This window comes from Arabidopsis lyrata (assembly GCF_000004255.2).
Source record: "Arabidopsis lyrata subsp. lyrata unplaced genomic scaffold ARALYscaffold_6, whole genome shotgun sequence".
Classification (NCBI taxonomy): Eukaryota; Viridiplantae; Streptophyta; class Magnoliopsida; order Brassicales; family Brassicaceae; genus Arabidopsis; species Arabidopsis lyrata.
In genome coordinates this window covers 13,771,357-13,789,936 of record NW_003302550.1, presented here as the reverse complement: position 1 = coordinate 13,789,936, position 18,580 = coordinate 13,771,357, and the positions used below count along the sequence as shown (strand labels likewise).

At 33.9% G+C, this 18,580-nt stretch overlaps 3 protein-coding genes and 1 long non-coding RNA gene across 4 annotated transcripts; 2 read left to right on the top strand and 2 right to left on the bottom strand.

The window, feature by feature from the left end:
- Nucleotides 1–2,328: 2,328 nt before the first annotated feature.
- LOC110227652 lies at nt 2,329–5,574 on the bottom strand. Its single transcript, XR_002331336.1, has 2 exons — nt 4,468–5,574; nt 2,329–2,826 (listed from the first exon to the last, which is right to left on the bottom strand). It is a non-coding gene; the product is annotated as an uncharacterized LOC110227652 (long non-coding RNA).
- A 1,141-nt stretch (nt 5,575–6,715) lies between these two features.
- Nucleotides 6,716–8,028, top strand: LOC110227372. Its single transcript, XM_021021459.1, has 2 exons — nt 6,716–6,754; nt 7,833–8,028. The coding sequence occupies exons 1-2, from the start codon at nt 6,716–6,718 to the stop codon at nt 8,013–8,015; spliced, it is 222 nt and encodes a 73-aa protein (XP_020877118.1). The 3' UTR covers nt 8,016–8,028.
- Nucleotides 8,029–8,101: 73 nt separating this feature from the next.
- LOC9308382 (protein LIGHT-DEPENDENT SHORT HYPOCOTYLS 1) lies at nt 8,102–9,206 on the top strand. The gene has a single exon (XM_002874380.2). The coding sequence runs from the start codon at nt 8,470–8,472 to the stop codon at nt 9,046–9,048; it is 579 nt and encodes a 192-aa protein (XP_002874426.1). The 5' UTR covers nt 8,102–8,469; the 3' UTR covers nt 9,049–9,206.
- A 5,406-nt stretch (nt 9,207–14,612) lies between these two features.
- On the bottom strand, nt 14,613–17,153 carry LOC9308381 (protein NRT1/ PTR FAMILY 2.8). Its single transcript, XM_002872266.2, has 5 exons — nt 17,013–17,153; nt 16,697–16,914; nt 15,896–16,443; nt 15,263–15,648; nt 14,613–15,175 (listed from the first exon to the last, which is right to left on the bottom strand). Exons 1-5 carry the CDS (start codon nt 17,095–17,097, stop codon nt 14,727–14,729), a joined length of 1,686 nt encoding a protein of 561 aa, XP_002872312.1. The 5' UTR covers nt 17,098–17,153; the 3' UTR covers nt 14,613–14,726.
- Nucleotides 17,154–18,580: the final 1,427 nt, after the last annotated feature.

The following is an 18,580-nucleotide window of genomic DNA, read 5'->3' as shown; positions in this document are numbered from 1 at the left end:
CTCCTTTTTTTTTTTTTTTTGTCATCCGTAATTAAATAGTGCTCAAAAGAGTCATTCTTGTGGAATGTTGTTTACATAAGTGATATGAAGCGGTTCCGTACGAACTTTTCGTGCCAGATTATCCGCTTTTACATTTGCACAACGAGAAATTAAAGATAAAGAGAAGGTAGAGAACTCTTCCTTGTCGCTCTGAAATTCCTCCAGATACACTGAGAAGGCCGGCCATTCGGTTGGGGAAGACACCATCTTCACCAGGTCAGAACAGTCTGTAAGGAATGCTACCTCTTGATTATCTGCACCAATCATACACTCCATCGCCCAAAGGAGGGCCTCGAATTCGGCATGTAGCGGAGATAGGCTTCTACGGAGGTTGGCAGCTCCCATTGTTGATGGCTCACCGTTTGATGGTGTACAAAACCACCCTATCCCGGAAAACTTGTCGCTGTCTTTCCAGGATCCATCCACAAAACAATGGTATCCTGTAAAATCCGAATCTAGGGACATCCCCCTCGTTTGAGGCCGATTTGGAAATTCCACTGAAGCCTGAGTTTCAGAATGAAGCTCCACTTGAGCTGAGTGCCACAGTTGTGCCTCTCTTTCCGCTAACCGTAAAACCTCTAACGGATCATTATCCACATTTTCAAACAATTTTTCATTCCGTGCTTTCCAAATATACCAAATAATCCAAGGAAAAGCTATAGAATCAAACTCCGATGGTATTCTCCAAAATAAATGATCCAAGTTTGCAAAAATAGAATCTGTGGGAAAAGTCCCCATAACTGTAGGAATCTGAGAAAGTGCCCAAACCTGTCTTGCTGGATGGCACTGAAAGAGTGTGTGATTGACTGTTTCCTCCAGTGCACCACATCTGGCACAACCAGTGTCACAATCAATTCCTCTTTTTCGTAAGTTCTCTGTAACCGGTACACAACCCGTTAAGATTTGCCATAAAAAATGACGTATCCTAGGTGGACACTGTACTTTCCAAGTATGAGCCTTTAACTTATTGAAATCTGGCCTAATGAAAGATGAGTTGGTCTCCAACTTATCCAACCGTGCGGTATGATACCCCGACTTAACTGAATATTTGCCGGATTTTGTAAAATGCCAACCTAAGGTGTCTTCCTTGGTTGGCGCACCCACCGGTAGGGCACTTATTAACTCGACATCTTCCTGGTCAAAGACCGCTTTGAGGAGATCAATGTCCCAAAAATTAGATCGACGATCTATACTAATGATCTATATTCGCTCTCCATACTAATGATTTTTTGTCTTCGTCTCGCTGTGGTTTTGATATTTCGTCGGGTTTTTTTCGTGTTTGGTGTAGTCCGGTTCGTGTTTGGTTAGTTCTTTGTCTCTACTCTATAGGTCAGATCGAGATCTAGTCTGTCCAAAGGCTTCTTTCGAGGCGTTAATTTGTCGGGGTATATTCTTTCAATTTCGCCGCTTCCGGAAGAAATATTTTGATCCTGATGCCTTTTGCTGGATCTTGTCTTACTGGTGTGGTCGCCTAGGAACTCTTATATTGTAAGGTAGTCTCAATCCACTATAGGAGGAACCGCTTATCGCTGTCTCGCTTTGCTGCTTCAGTTTGCTTTGTTTAAGGTATTCCAGTCATGGTTTTGATTTGGTAGGTATGGAGTTTGTGCTAGATTCCAGATTTAATTTGTTAAGTCTCTTGTTTTAGTTATCATTTATTTCCTTTTTGTTTCTCTGTAATTTTGGGTTTTGTTTCCTTCGTTTGTGTTTAGTTTCTGGGGGTTAAAGTCTGCCGGTTTAGTTTTTGAAGGGTTAAAGTCCCGCCGGTTTAGTTTTTGAAGGGTTAAAATCCCGCCGACATTTGTATTCTAACAACGTATTTTACCATTATTATATAATCATTCAGAGAAAAAATGCTTTCTTTGCTGTTCAACGACGTCTCTTCATATGTTGGAATCCAAATCTAATGTGAATTTTAGGCCCCCTCCCAAGGAAGGACAAGTCCATATTTCAGATTTGACTTCGTAGTGTTAAAATATTATTTAATATTTTAAAAATATGCCCTAAATATATATTTTAAATGATTTACCACATATACATATATATATATATAATTTACATTTGTATATTTATCTATTTCTCTCTCTATATATATACATATCTATGGAGGATAGTGCATATCCGATGTTTCAAATTTTCATAATTGATTTTTATTCGCTTTTAGCTGATATTAAATTTTAATTTTAATATTTTATTTTTTTCATATGTTATTAGTTATATGAGTTAATGAATAAGATTAAAATGGATAACGTATCAAAGCGGATATTACATATATTTTACAAACCCTAATTACAGTATTGGACACTTGATTACTGATACTTCTTCATTAAGTAGTTTCACAGCATTGAAAGAACACAAAACTTTTTTTCGCGTATCTGTCACATGTTGTTTGTTCATTCATTCTAAAAATAATATGTGTCCTTACATGTGTATTATATATACCTTAAATTTTTTTATAATATATACGATAACGAGTAAATATACTTCTCCAATACTGCAATTTCTCATCTAATAGGATTACGTACGAAATGCATACGTATGTCCGTATATTGTACCAGAACTTTTGTTTTGAGTGGGAAAATGTCACTAAATTTTTAACCAAAAATAAAAGAAAAATGTAAGCTAATTAATTATATTATCCCTCTATGTATAAGAAATTAAAAATAACCTAGTGAATGCACCCTGAGAGAGACACAAGAAGGGAGGTAGGGAATCATAACGACATGTGAGACGTCTTATAATCTTTGCCATATATGGAACAATGGTATTTTGCTACAAAAGGGAACACTACAATACCAAAACATTTAGATGTTATTATAGAATAGATAGTCTTGGGTTAACCAAAATATTAAAGGTCTTAAAAGCTTAACCCTATAGATCCATGGTAGTATGATAGGGCTTTAGTTTCCAAATGCTGGAACTCTGTTCCCCGTATAATGTTTTCTCCCTATTATCATATATCCTATGGAGATCTCAAAAGTCAAAAATACACGTCCATACATGTGTGTGACTGTGTGTTGTGAGATTGGAACAAAATAGTGATAGAAGGTGGTAAAATCTGTTTTAACGGTTCAATTAATACTTTTAGAAGTGAAAATAAAATAGAGGTATATTAAAATAGAAAAATTTTTAGTTATAATATCTATTGGTGAAATTTTAGTTGTTTAAACGTTTTCACTTTTTTGAAGCTTAAAATTAAAAGAGTTACAAAAAATATATACTCCCTCTGTCCTAATATATAAGATGTTTTAGAGCTTTTCATTTGTTCAATTATATAAGATTTTCTCTAATTTCAATGCATGATTTATATTAGTTTAATAGTTTTTAATTATTTTAATTATGCAGTATCTTCTTCTATTGGTTGATTTTTCATAAATGAGAAAACATTTATTGTTTCTTAATTTCTGTGCTTTTAGTCCAAACATCTAATAAAATGGGATAGAGGGAGTATTTGAATAGTTAAATCCCCATTAAATTTATGAATAAATCACTATTTTTTATCACACCGGTATTTTTTATCACTTAATCCATGTAATTAGTTGACAATAAAAAATCCACCAAAGATACTGTAAGAAAATATATATTACTTTTACCTACTAAATCTGTATTTGGTAAGTTGTTACTTCTTTTTTATTGTTTATCGTTTTTATGTACTACCAATTTTTTACCGTTTATTTTTTTACTATTTCAATGTTTGATAACCAAAAAAATACCCAAGAGTTAAATGCTCATTTTCTAATTTTTGGCCAAAAAATACCCCATTACAATGTACTTTTTTACGTTTTGCATAATATTAGACTATTAGTGATGGGTCTAATATAGCTGTTGACAAAAAAAAAGTAATGGGAATTTTTGAGAAATGTCCTTTTTGGTATGCGTTTTTTAAAAAATATCCTTTTTAGATGTCCATTCTCAAAAATAACACTAGTTAAATCTGAAAATTTTATAAAATTCTATAAGGTTTATAAGAGACTTATGAATGGCATACTACTCGGAGACTCGATCCAAGCATTTATAAAATCTTATAAGGTACTTTCTAAGGTTTTACAATTATTTTAAACGATTTTACAAGGTGTTTATAAAATTTACAAGGTATATATAAAGTATTTGTAATTATACAGTATTTATGAGATTTTATACACAAAATTTGTGTATATTTTAATAAGGTTACAAAAATGTTTACACAAATCTAAGGTCATAGGGAGATCTTTGAAAAAGCTTTAAAGAAGAATCATTTTTAAAAATGGCATTAGAAAAAGATATTTTATAAATTCCTCATTTATTATTTAGTAATACCGTTTTGCTAACTTTGTTTTTATAGGTTATGCATGCAAGTGGGGGGAAAATAATTGTGAGTTTTGTATTCGGACAAACCAAAAAGTTAAGAAATTATTCCAGTTTTTAGATAGATATTCCCAAGAAATATACCTTCAAATCCGGTCTTGTGGATGAATCCTCGCGGCAGATCAATTTGACAAGTGGCTCAAGCAAGCCCAAAAACTCCGTATAATCCATAAGCGCCTTCATGAATCCAAAGACCATCGGTTAACCACCAAGACTAAATAGCTAACCCACTGTTTCTCCGTCGACTTCCGCTGTAGTCGCAGCTACGAATTGGGAGGGTGATCCACAAATAGACACCATCGCATTCCCCACCGTCCTAAAACCAAGGCATCACGACCTCGCATCCAATCGACCACCAAACCCGAGCCACCACTACATCGAGAAAAGAAATCAACCACACCACCGCTGTCGGAGAAGGAATTTGCTCACCGCTGCTCATCGTTTGTAATCCAAGACCTGCAATTAAAGCAATCCCAACTAACCCACAAAACAAAATCAAACTTACAATCTGGTGATGCATCGCACCGCTGGAGGAGGAAGGATCGACAAATCCAGCAACAAGTAACCAGAACCTGACCTCCACGAGCTCAACAGAAGAGAAGCTCAGCCCCTTTGCTCACCAGAGCCACAACAAACCACACTGAAGAGAAAAAACGACACACGAAGATTCACCAATCCAGATCTGTCGAAAACCACAAAAGTGGTGCCGTCCTCAAGTACCTCCACCGAAGCGACCACAACAGCCACACAAAAGATTAGAGGAAGAGAAAGATGTATCGGTTATTTGTGCTTTTAGTTTTCATGTAACTTAAAGTTTTACTTTCTTCGTTTGGACTTTGTATAAGTGTTGAAACTTGATTTCTTTCCATTGATGTATACACAGGTATTTATACACAGATAAGTCGAGAATCTCAACATGAGATATACAAGAAGATATACAGTTATCGTATCATATCTAGATTTGGTTTTATCACTTAGAGAAATATACGAGGATATTCTGAGTATATACTAACACTTTGTTTCTGAAAAGATCAATTTATTCCGCAACATATGTAATCTCACAATGTATTTTTCCGATATTTTATGGATCAAATCAGACGAAAAAAAAAAAAAAAAAATTATACAACACTAGATCGATGAGCAAGTACCTAGAAATATCTCTTTCGCCAATACAAATCAAATTATAGGAATAGAAATAGAAATAATCGAAGTTGTATAGAAATTAATAAATGGGGACGTTGGTGTCAAATCATAAACACTGTTTCATTTTGCTTTCCACTGACAGTGACGGATTCGAAACGCGTGGTTTGTCACTCGCATCCCGTGGCTCTACCTCTCATGTAAAAGACACCTCTCTCCTTGTTAATTTATTTTTAAATTATTTTTATTATTTCTTATCGACAATTCAATGTATTTTTGATCTTCGATCTCTAATCCTATACATGCAAAAACTGGTGCATCTATATTTCTTATCGACAATTCAAAGTGGGTAAAGTGGGGAACTTGAATATCTATATTTCTTATCGACAATTCAAAGTATTTTTTCATAAATAGTTTGAAAGCATCGACATTCATCAAGAAAAACCTGTTTTTATCCTTCAGTGTTATATATTCAATATCAAACGCAAGAGTTTTTGAAAAAATAAATAATAGCAATTGTATGAACATTTCAAACTATTTATCTTCAAGGGTAATATTACAAATTAGCCAAATTTTGAGTCAAAATTAACTAGCCATTGTCAGTTTTTTTATGGGTAAATAACCATATGAGGGCACAATAAAAGATAAAAATGTCCTTGCAAGTTGAACCAAAAACAAACTTATGCTGAGAAAAAGTAATAGATTTAAGAAATTTCAACAAATCGCGTGAAACATTTTAAAATAACACGACATTTATCAAAAAAGTGATATTTTATAACGTATAATTTGCAAAGATAGAATGTTATATAAACAAATATCATTTCATTTGAAAAGTTGAACCAAAGAGCACGCTTATGCGGAGAAAAAGTAATAGATTTGAAAAATTTCAACAAATCGTGTGAAACATGTTAAAATAGCACGATATTTATCAAAAAATGATATTTTATAACGTATATTTTGCAAAAATAACATGTTATATAAACAAATATCATATTTTTGAAAAGAAACCGTGCGAAACAGAATAATAACATGATATATATTATAATAGTGTGTCAAACAAAAAAATTATCGATTAATATTACAAAATAACATGAAATTTTACAAAATCTATTCCTTTTCAACTGTCGATTACCACTACAACCACGACCAAAATATAGAAAATAAGAGATCTTTGACAGATCCTATGTATACAATGGTAGTGGTCACTGTGAGAAAGGTGGTTATGGCGGAGGTGATGATGGTTTTGGAGGAAGCGGTGGTGGTGTTCATCGCGAGTGGTGATGGTGGTGTCGTGGTCGCAAATATATAGTAACAGTGATTTTATTGTGGTCGCCATTCTTCCGTCTCGAGAATGAGAAGAATGCGGAGAGTGATGATGATAGTGGTAGATTAAATTAGAGCTTCCATTGTTGATGGTGAATGAAAGAAAGAAATAAAGAAACAAGAAGAAATCGTTGATGGTGAAAGAGAGAAAACGAAAGAAAAAAGAACAAAGGGTTTTAGGTAATTTTATTTGTTTTTCAGACACACATTATTTGCCCATGGTTAGTTTCTTAATTCTTTCTGAATCCATGGCTATTTACTATAAATTCCCTATCTTCAAATAAATGTTTTTTTAGACAAATGTATATGATCGTAATGTCGTCGTTGTGTTACCGTTAAATTAGAACCCTTGTTAGTTTTGATGCATGTTTTTGACAAAAAATAAAAATAAATAATAATGTGGTTTGAAATTTATTCTTCATGAAGTATTTGTTTACGATCGATGCTAAAAATAGCTTGGTGCTAAAAGTATAGTCGGAGACTCGGGAGTTATTGCCAAAATCAACACGATGTCTACATGCTGCTCAATTGGCAGCCTTTACCATTGAGACAAAGCCGTATACTTATAGCAAATAAAATCATCTCTTAGAACGAATTTAATTTTTGGGGCACGGACACTAACGCATCAATATATACTCGATAGTCAATATTGAACACATGTTGATTTACAAAACTTGAAAGCCTATGTGCTCTTATATAGTCAACAAAGAGGTATTGTCATAATCCACCGTTTATCACAAGAAACGTTTGTGTTTAAAAGTAGTGTAATCCTAGTTATATAACCCATGATTTCCGGAAAAAAGATAAGATAGATATTTATATGTTAATCAGGTCGTTTTCAAAGTAAAAATTAAAGTGAAGTAAGAAAACAAGAATAATGCAATCTCTTAACCACACAAAAAAAAAAAAAAAAGAATAATGCGAAAAATAAAGTAAATAAAGTAATCAAAATTTGTAATAAAAATTTTTAAAAATGAAAATTGTCGCTGCAAATTGCAGACAAGGAAGACAGACTCTTCCCTCCTCATGTCATGTCAATGTTCAACTTCAAGTTCCCCACTTTACCCATTGGTCACACACACACTCTCTCTCTCTCTACAACTATGAAATTACCCTTTTCTACGCTGTGTAACACTGAGTCCTCTTCTCTTCTCTCTCTCCTCTCTTGAAGCCACTATACACTCTTGAGTCTTGACAAGTGTGTTTTTGTGTATTGTCTCTCCATCATCTCCCAAAGTAGAAAAGCTAGAAAATAATAAAAAGGATAAAAAAAGATCTCTTCCACTTATATTATCCCTTTCTCTCATCTTCTATAAGCAGAAATTAAACTTCACTTCTCTCTCTCTCTTTGCCTCACCATTTCTGCTCACAAGTGTTTGTTAGATTTGTTCTGAAAAAGATGAATCTATACCTTTTATAGTATCAATCTCATCATCACAACCAGCTAAGTCTCTCTCTCTTTCTCACTTTTTTTTCTCTCTATTTGCTTCAATTATTGATCTTAGCTCACGATCTACAAAAAAAAAGAACCCTAATCTTTCTTTGATTAGAAGAAAAAAAGAACCCTAAATCAAGATTCCATCTTCTTCTACTTTTCCAAAATCAATAACAAGGAAAAAAACCATGGATTTGATCTCTCACCAACCAAACAAGAACCCTAATTCCTCAACACAATTAACACCACCTTCTTCAAGCCGGTACGAGAACCAGAAACGCCGTGACTGGAACACTTTCTGTCAATACCTCCGGAACCACCGTCCTCCGCTCTCTCTCCCGTCGTGTAGCGGCGCACACGTGCTCGAGTTCCTCCGCTACCTCGACCAGTTCGGAAAAACAAAGGTTCACCACCAGAACTGTGCCTTCTTCGGCCTCCCTAACCCTCCTGCTCCATGTCCTTGCCCTCTCCGGCAAGCTTGGGGCTCACTCGACGCTCTCATCGGCCGCCTCCGCGCCGCCTATGAGGAGAACGGTGGCCCTCCTGAAGCTAACCCATTTGGCTCACGCGCCGTCAGGTTATTCCTCCGTGAAGTCAGAGACTTCCAAGCCAAAGCTCGTGGTGTTAGCTATGAGAAGAAGAGGAAGAGAGTCAATAGACAGAAACCGCAAACGCAGCCGCCTCTACCACTTCAGCAACAACAGCAGCAGCAGCAGCCACAACAAGGTCAGTCTTTGATGGCTAATTACTCGGGTGCAACAGTATGATCATATTTATATAATTTCCCCTTTTTACTATATGTTTTGTCTCTTATTTGCTTTATCTAAGTTTTTTATGTAATATCTTCTTTTACATTATCCACTGATGCTTTTGTTTCTGTACTAATTGTTTTTGAATAAGATAAACTACGATTATTTACGCTGAAGTGTTTGATCCATTATGTTCTTGGAGGTTTATTTTGTTTGTAATTTTAACCTTTGAAAGATGATTCGATGTTGATTCTTGATAGTTGATACACTTAGGGCTCGTGTGTATTATGTGGCCATATATGTTTTATGATTTATCAGTGAAAGCATCTTTAAATATAACTTTGTTAGAGTTTAGATCATATATTAATCATTTCTTTCCATGCGATGATGGTTGAGGTTTTAGGAAACATTTTGTATATGCCCAATGATTTAGATATGAATCAAGATCATATTTTAAAGACCAAATACATAGATGCTAATATACTTGTGTATTAGTATTAGTATGATGTTGTGTCTCGTATGATTACTTTATGGTAAGTCATTGTGATATATACTATTACTAATAAACTCACCATCTCATAGTTAAAAAGAAAACAAACATAAAAACATAACCCTGATATGTTTGACCATACAAATTGTTTTTGTATGCTCTCTTAATTCATTTCAGATAATATAAATTGAAAATAGAATAGATTGGTCGTTGTTAGGTCTTGTAGTCCCAAAATTTGATGAGCGAAGTCATCTGACATCCTCTCATTAAATGCTTACTATTGTTCTGAATATGGATTCACTGTTTTGACTTTCGAGGTCGCTTTAGCATTGGACTATAAGAGCTAGCCACCTTGTAAATTATTGATTCTATTTTTATTTCAATGCACTATTGATTGATGTTATAAGAATTTTCTTACTACGATTTTAGTATAAGAAATTAGGAGAAAACCTTGACTTACTATTAAGATAAGTTGGGCATCAGAAAGTTTCGTCTAACCTATAGTTATGAGTCTAGGACTATGCAAACTAATTAGCTTTCACTTTAATCATGGAGATTACAATTATGTTATGGATTCTACATTTTATCTTATTTGTCAATAGTCATGAGTCATGGTCAAATGATATTTTACAGTACAAATATAAGTTATAAAGATAAACACAATCTTTAGCAATAATTTTCAAAATATTAAATTTTAAAAATATCACCAAAACATGTATAGTGTTTGATCATTAACTTTTTTTCTTTTCCACATATGCATCACTCTGGTATGTTCAAAAGTGGTAAATTTATATCTGTAAAAAGAGAGGTGTAAAGTTGAAGATAGCACTATACAATTGGAATCCAGTAAACTTTGTCTTTGAAGTTAAATATTTAAAATGTACTGAAATTCTTGTTCTACGACAGCCAAAATATCATAATTATAAATATATATACCTTTTAATTATACTAACATGGTGAAAACGGACATTCTTATTTACGTCTCTCTGCTAAATGGACATTTCGTTACAAAAAAAGTATTTTCTTTGACCATTTTGGCAAAATTTTTTAAAGAAAATGGACATTCTTATAATATACATGTCGTGTAATATAAATGTTGAGTACATAAGTTACGAGGCGTTCCAGATTAAGAACCTAATAGGTTTGCCAAATGTAGAATGTATATGATCAATAATCAAATCTATAATTAAAGAATGTGTTCAGAGAATGTAGCTAGAATTTATAGTTACTAAAATATATTAGTTGGTTTAGCCATATTGGTTGTTGTTGGTTTAGTCTTAGACTTGGTTTAGTCATTGTATTCAAGGACTAGATAGTATAGTACTGAATGAAGAAATTTTAAGAATACTGATAGTGTAATTAGTTAAAAAGCTAAACCTAAAATGTATCTATATCTAGAAACAAAACACAAAAACAAGAAAACTTGCACATCAAATGGGATTCGATTTCTTCACGTGATACATTCAATAAATAATCAGAAATTTAGTCTTACCATACAAAAAAGAATAAAATTATCATTCGAATTCACATAAATCAGAGAAGATCAAAAACCGCTTCGATAGACACAAATAGGAATTCCCAAACAGCAGACAGGTTGGTACGATGTTCTCACACTACACAAAAATGATCGGTTTAGATTTAACATACTATTAGAGAAGAGCACCCGATGCTTGCCACGTGTCCATAAGCTTTACTTACACTAGTGGTCCCGGATTCGCACGTGGAATCGAGTAAATTCTGTCCGGCGCGGTGTACAATAAGATCGAATGGACCCTCTTTTAATATATTAATTGTTTTAATTTTAATTTTATCTTATTATAAAAAAATTATAAAATAATTGTCACCACTCACCACCAGCTCTATTTTTCCCAGATTTTTTTTTTGTCAAAGTTGGTTTTTTTTCCAGATTTAGGAAGAGACCTCGTTAGAGTGACATAGTCTTTTAGTTTTAGACCTATATAAGAATCACGACTCCATTAAGTTCATTTTCTTGTTTATAAAAATGCATATTTTATTATTGTATGCATGTATCATGCTACTCCAGAAAATATCAAAAATTATTGGAGGCTAAAAATGTATAGACACTAAAGATCAACATGAGTCAATCGTCATTATACACGTTACTATACAAACACTATTTGGTACATTTATTAACGATGGGTTTTTCTTTTGAAATGTTTGAATGATATGAGAGATATTATTGAACAACCAAATCAAGTAAAACAGATGAAACACATGTAAATATTAAAAAAGTAGATTTTAAAATATTTTTGCTTAATAAGCAACTTTATATTCTACAAAAAAACGATAGCATAAATTTTGGATTTTGTTTTAATAGATTTATTTTTTGTATTGCAAATTTTATAAACATTTTTAAATAATTAGCATAGGAATCCTAGTCTAGTTAAATTTAACATGGAATTGTTGGCCCCCCCAAAAAGTAACTCTATAACCTCTATGACAATAAAAAAGTCTGCATAGTAAAACCAATTAGAATGTCAAAATATGTAAATCATCAAAACACATGATTTTTAGTGCATATTTCCTCTCGGTTAACAAAATATAAAGAGGACTAATTTTTCTGAAATGTTCCCTTTGATAGGGAATGGGCCGGGAATAATTGATCTTTAGCATCCATTCAAATTCCTCCATCAAATTCATCTAAAATGAAAATCTTAATGACAAGTTACGAGTTCAAGTCGCCTAGACCCTGGTTGTAGTTTATTTTTTTAATCAAAATGACGTTATTTTATGGTTTTACAGAAACTTATTCCTGTTAATTTATTCTATTAGTCAACTTAAGACGTGATTAGTTCGTTAAAATCAACCAAATTTTTCGATTAAAATGAGAAGTTAACAAAAAATTTCCATTTAATTTAGAGGTCAATAAAAGTTTTTTTTTTTTTTGAATGAATGTTAAATTTATTCAACCAAAAAAGTCTTTTGTACAATGAATGCAACCTTAAATCGAATATTGTTTTGAAAGAATTATAAGTATAAAACTAAGAACACTAGGTCCTAGATTCAAACCATAAACGGAGTCCATCTTCGAGTTTGCGAGGATCCAAGAGACGGATTGAAGAGATTCTGTTGCGAATTATGCGATCAATAAACTTGATTATTTGGTCTGCAGCACTTGGTGATTCTCCATGTCTACGTTTGTTTCTTTCCAACCAAAGTGTATGAACAGTTGCTTGGAAAAGAATGCGTATAATGAAGCCAAGGGTACCTTTGATCGATGAATCTGATAGGAGAGATATGATCCCGGAGAAACTGTTGGTGAACCTTCTTTGAAGAAGTCGACTTGCCAGCCCCTCCCAGATCCGTGAAGAGAAAGCACATGAAAAGAAAATGTGCTCCTGAGTCTCTATCGGTGCTTGACAAAAAACACATGATGGGTTCACTCCCATATTCCAAGAGACCATACACTCACCAGTGGACAGTCTGTTTTTTACCGCAAGCCATGTCAGGAAAGAGTGTTTCGGGATAGAATCCGAGAACCAAACACTCTTAACCCAACTTATTTTTTGACCTGCAGTTCGAATTTGTTGCCATGTTTCTGAGGTGGTAAACCGAGCTTTGAACTTGTTATCTGGTCTCCTCCACAAGGATACGTCCGGTTCAGAACAATGTCCCCTGTTTCGAATTCGTTCAAGTTCCAGCTCTACCCGATTTAGAAAGTCCACACGATGATGCCTTGTTCTGTGATTTTGAAGAGCTGCAGCCACTGTTACTTCCGAGGAGATCCCAAAATCGATGAAACCTCTATCACCAAGAGTATCATGTAACCGACCTAGAGGGCACCAATGATCATACCAAAACGATGTTTGGAGCCCACTTTTTATCTCCATTGAGTGAAACTCCTTCGCCTGCGCTCTGTACTTAAGCAACTTCCTCCACATCCATGAACCCAAGGAAGTGGTGTCTTTGACGGACCAGAAGGAGCTAGACCGAATAAGCTCTCTTTGTATCCAGTTTACCCAAAGTGATTTTGAACCTGAAACGATCCGCCATATGAGCTTAAAACAACTGACCTTATTCATCTCAACAACATATTTTAGCCCCAAACCACCTTCATCCTTTGGCTTACAAACATCCTTCCACATAACCTTATTTTTCCGAGAATTGAGAGACTGACCAGACCACAAAAATGCAGCACAAATTTTTTCGAGCTCTTTGACACAAGCAGAAGGCAAACGGAATGCAGCGATCCAAAAGTTTGTTAGACTTGCGATCACTGAGCGTAATAACTGCAATCTCCCCGCAAACGACAAAAATTTATTCTTCCATGAGTTGATACGTGCTCTGATTTTTTCAAGTAACGGAAGACAGTCAGAAAGTGTCATCCTCTTAGTCATCAGAGGCAGTCCCAAGTAGCGAACTAGTAAAGCTCCTGAATTAAAAGGAAAAGGTCAATAAAAGTTTATTAAATATTTTACCGAATTCAAAGTTGGAGATTTTTTCTAATACTTTTTATAAATTGAAGATTTTTCCGATATTATTTTCGATGAAATTTAGACGCTAATATCGTAGCAAACATTTCGACCATAGTTTCCGACGGTATTGAGATTTTTTTTTTTCTCGCGCTCATCTGTCGTTAGTTCTTTATGCCCATGCTATTTTCATTTTTGATATGTTTTCCTGACCACCGTGTTTCTTTTGGAAAGTCAAATCCGGTGTATTATTGAGAAGTCTTGAGATAATAGTAGGCCCATTATAGTTCTGATCGGATGAGTATTAGTGAGATTCTTAAACTTAAATTGTGGATTTGTTGTCGACTTGTGGCTGTGATTTACTTATTTTAGTAGAACTGGGTGATTTAAGAAGTTCAAATTTTCATATAATACTTCGTTATATTAAAATAGAGGTTAAATCTTATTTTATTTTAACAGTTTTAAAACATTTAATGAATATCATTATATCTGAGAGTTGTGTTTTTATGAATACAAATGATTATATTCAGTAATACGAGAGCTAGTTTAATAGAATTACAAAACCAACAATAACTAAATGTTTCGACTAACATCAAAAAATTTCGATGAAATTATAAAATCATCAAATCAATAAACAAAAATTTACATGAAACAGCATCTCAAAACCCATTTGAAAATCTGATTTTCTTATGGAAAATAAGTCCCAGTACACAAGAAATAGTTTATAGAAAAAAGAAACTGATCATAACCTCCGAAGTCTTATCTAAAAATCTCTAGTGTCCTTTTTTGTTATCAGTGGCAAACCTTGAAGCATAGAACTTAAAATAGAGCAGATTCGCGACTTGAATGCCGGCTATTATGAAAAAGTAGTTCTCAAGCCTGTTCTTGTTCAAATCTTTGTCTCCTAACCAAGATTTCCCTTCCTTGCGTGTCACGGCATCAATCACATTTATTAGAAGCGTGCATATGTAACTCGCAATCGACGAGCTCAAGAAGAAGATTGCTCCAGCAACTGCTCTCATATGCTCAGGCATCCTAACCGTCAGAAACTCCATAAGAGCCACCGCGGAAAACGCTTCGGTTAAACCCGCAAGAGCAAACTGAGGAAGGAGCATTACAATAGAAATGGGCGATACGAATGAGCCATTCTTTAGAGCGGAGGCTCTTCGCTTCTTCTCTTGGAAAGCCGCGACAATCATACAAGCGATTCCCATTACGATACCTAATACAAATGTTGTTAGAAAACTAAATATCAACAATATACCTATCTTGTAAATCTTTGAACAAAAAAGAAAATAAAAAGCAATACCTATCTCAATTCTTTGTTTCATCGTCAACCGTTTTTTCCGTCCTGTGATTTGTTTCACTATTGGTATGATAACGCACTCGTAAAGTGAGATCCAAATCGCGAGAGTGATCATAGAGACGAGATTCATCCATCCTGCTGGGACTTGGAAATTATGTCGTCCGAACGTTTTATCCATCTGCATTGCTTGAAGGATCCCGTATATGTTTTGTTGGTCAGTCAGTATGAAACACGCGATTCCCGTGACCCAAACTGGTAAAATTGCGGTCACACACTTGAGGTTTTTCACCTGCTGCACACTACATAATCTCCATTTGTACTTCGCATTACCTTCTTCGTTTAACTCGTTCGGATTAGTTACCACCGATGCTTTGTCAAAAAACCTTAACCTGTCACACCGAAACATCAAAAGAAAACAAACTTAATTAGAGACTTTACTGATTACACTCATATTTCATACTGAAAAATTGTGGATTGATTTAGGAAAAAAAAATCAATTTTACAAGATGCAAATTAACAAATTATTTTATATATTAAATATAATTTTAGATTCATTTAGAAGATAAAACATGCTATTGATGATATATGCAAAAGATAAAGCAACTAAAGAATCTAATGTAAGTTAACTACACAAACCTTTGTTTGTCTCGGACCAAAGTGGTGGGTGATCCATCATTAGAAGGGCCTATGTAGAACATTATATCTGATCCAGATTTCAACTTACGTTTCTTACAAGCCGCGGCAACAACCTTAACTATGTCTGCGAACACACTGCCCTCAGGTTTTGCACATATGTAAGTATGCTGACCAATGAGGAAGGTGGTGATGGAGAGTGCAAGACAAGCCGTGGGGATCACGAAACCAATGACCCAACTGATGTTAGTTTGTATATAGACGACACCTGTCAATGCAATGACTAGAGCCACCGTGAAGGAGAAGTACCACCAGTTAAAGAATGTTTCAAGCTGGGCTTTGCCTTTTTTAGTGCTTGTATCGAATTGATCAGCTCCAAATGCGATATTGCATGGTCTTATTCCTCCTGCACCAATGGCTAGTAAACCTAGACCGGAGAATAGAACCCCAAGCTGCCATTTCGCGGGCTGGTTTGAACAATTCGATGGATCGATGCAAGCCTCAGGTCTTAATCGCGGGAGAGCCGCGGTTAGAGCAATTATTCCCATTCCCTATATCCAAGAAGAAAAAAAGAAGTTCAATTAAATACTCTCTGCTTTCGGATTGTTTCTTTCTTTAGTTTGTATAAAGCGGGTACTCTTGCCATTTAAACCGTCTATAATGGCCAAGAGAAAACCACAACGATATTTGTTAAGGACTCATTGGCCTTGACCAACACGGAACTATTAAATACTGAAACACACTTTTGGTTTCTGCTTCCGAATTTCCGATGTTGAAAACTACGATAAAGGAAGGGAAAATTACGATAAAGGAGGCAATGGAACCGAGGAGAAGAGTCCAAAATCTTCCGAGGTAAGCATCGGAGACAAAAGCACCTGCGAGAGTAAGAACGTTGCAAGAACCAAACCAGATGTTGATGACGTTCACCAAGAAAACACCACCAAGATTGTATTTTGTCGTGAGATACACCGATAAATTCCCAATCAAGCTCATCGACGCCAGCTTCTCAAACGACTCATTGGCTTCACAAAACCGAATTAATTTTTTTTTTTTACTTAAAACACAATTTCATAAGATTAAACCCAAAAAAAAAACATAAAATAAGAAAGTAAAAACCAACCAATAATGTACTTGATAGCTCTCCATCCTCCTTTCTCCTTCTTAATAAGAGCATGTGACGATGGAGATGAAGATTCAACGTCCATTTTTTGTTCTTTGGTTTGAGAGGAAATGAAAAATGCTTTTGATGATGTTTTTAGATTATATGCAGAGAAGAAGTAAATGGAAAAAGTCAGTCACACAGTGTGTATGTAACTATATTCAAGCTGATTACTAGGAATAGGGGATTGATTTCCTAGTTTGTTTTAGATTACTATTGAAATTATTTTGTTTTATCAAGTCAAAATGGGGCTTAGGATTCGTAACCCCTTTCCTAATTTAATTTTTACTAAATAATTACAAATCTTTTATTTTGATAAATTTTAGATCGGAAATATATTTACGACTTTACGTGGATATAAAAAATTGGCGCAAATAATTGTATCATTTCATCTTTCATTTAACAATAACATGCTATTTTTTTTTTGACATGTATATTAACAAATAAAAAATTTAGACGGTTTTACAAAAAAATTTTATTTAACTGTGTGGATCGGAATGCTTTTATTTTTTTCTCGCAACATGGTTTTTTATAGGTGGACTTCTAATATATACATTAAATTTCTATTTTGTCAAATCTGATTTATCTTGAAATTTTGCTTTCTTTCAGACACATACGAAATATCTATATTTCAAATGTACTTTCAATAAAATAAGGATGTTAAATACTTAAGGATAGAATAAAATTTTTACAAAACATCTTACACTATTTGATAGTGTAATAAGGCACATTATTGTCATTAATTACGCAATTTCAAACTTTCTCATAAAAATTAAAATGTCAAAATAATTTAAAATATGAAACTTTTAATGGCAAAAAAGCACAAATCCCGAAAGGCTAATCGCTAAATGATAAAACAGAGTAAACCTTCTTTAAATTTCTTATTTTTAGTAATAACCAATCTAAATATGACATGAATTAGGTTGAACTTAATCCCCCAGATTTTAATTTCCTCAATTTTTTCCCATCAACAAACACAACTTCAATCAAAGATACACAAATAATGGTGGATCTTACCTTTAACGGCTTCCAGGTGACCTTATTATCTCCAGAAAGAACTTCGCCTGAATTAAAAAGGCTAATTGACAAACCCTTCTAGATCACGAGAAAAAATTAAAAATAAATAGGGTGATAGAAATTCACATTTTCAAAACTAAATCATGAGATTCTTTTACGACCGTGATTCGTAGAATACCAGAAACAGAGACACAATGTCAAAGAGCATAACGAAATGACAGAAAAAAAAATAACATGAGAGAATGTTAACAAAAATCTATTTATACATGTCTTTAGTTGGAAGTTATATGTGCACTTTAATACTTTGGTTCTATTTTCTTTCCTTTTTATTCTCTTGTTCATCATTTTTTTTTTTTTTTTCATTCATTTTTATTCTTCCTGTGTTTTTAGCATCATATCATTCACTTAAACCAGCTTTAGCGTCCATTATATTGTGATGATAAATGGATATGTGAAAATCTATAAGGTGAAAATTACTTGTAGTTCACGTCAACCACATAATGAAGATATGT

Bases quoted from the DNA above. Each gene is read 5' to 3' on its own strand.
- LOC110227372 (XM_021021459.1), top strand. From the start codon at position 6,716: ATGGTAGTGGTCACTGTGAGAAAGGTGGTTATGGCGGAG. The intron at 6,755-7,832 runs GTGATGATGGTT...TGAAAATTGTCG, and splicing joins GAAAGGTGGTTATGGCGGAG to CTGCAAATTGCAGACAAGGA.
- LOC9308382 (XM_002874380.2), top strand. From the start codon at position 8,470: ATGGATTTGATCTCTCACCAACCAAACAAGAACCCTAATTCCTCAACA.
- LOC9308381 (XM_002872266.2), bottom strand. From the start codon at position 17,097: ATGGACGTTGAATCTTCATCTCCATCGTCACATGCTCTTATTAAGAAG. The intron at 16,915-17,012 runs GTTGGTTTTTAC...GGTTTTGTGAAG, and splicing joins AGCTATCAAGTACATTATTG to CCAATGAGTCGTTTGAGAAG. The intron at 15,176-15,262 runs GTATTGCTTTTT...CATTTGTATTAG, and splicing joins GAAACAAAGAATTGAGATAG to GTATCGTAATGGGAATCGCT.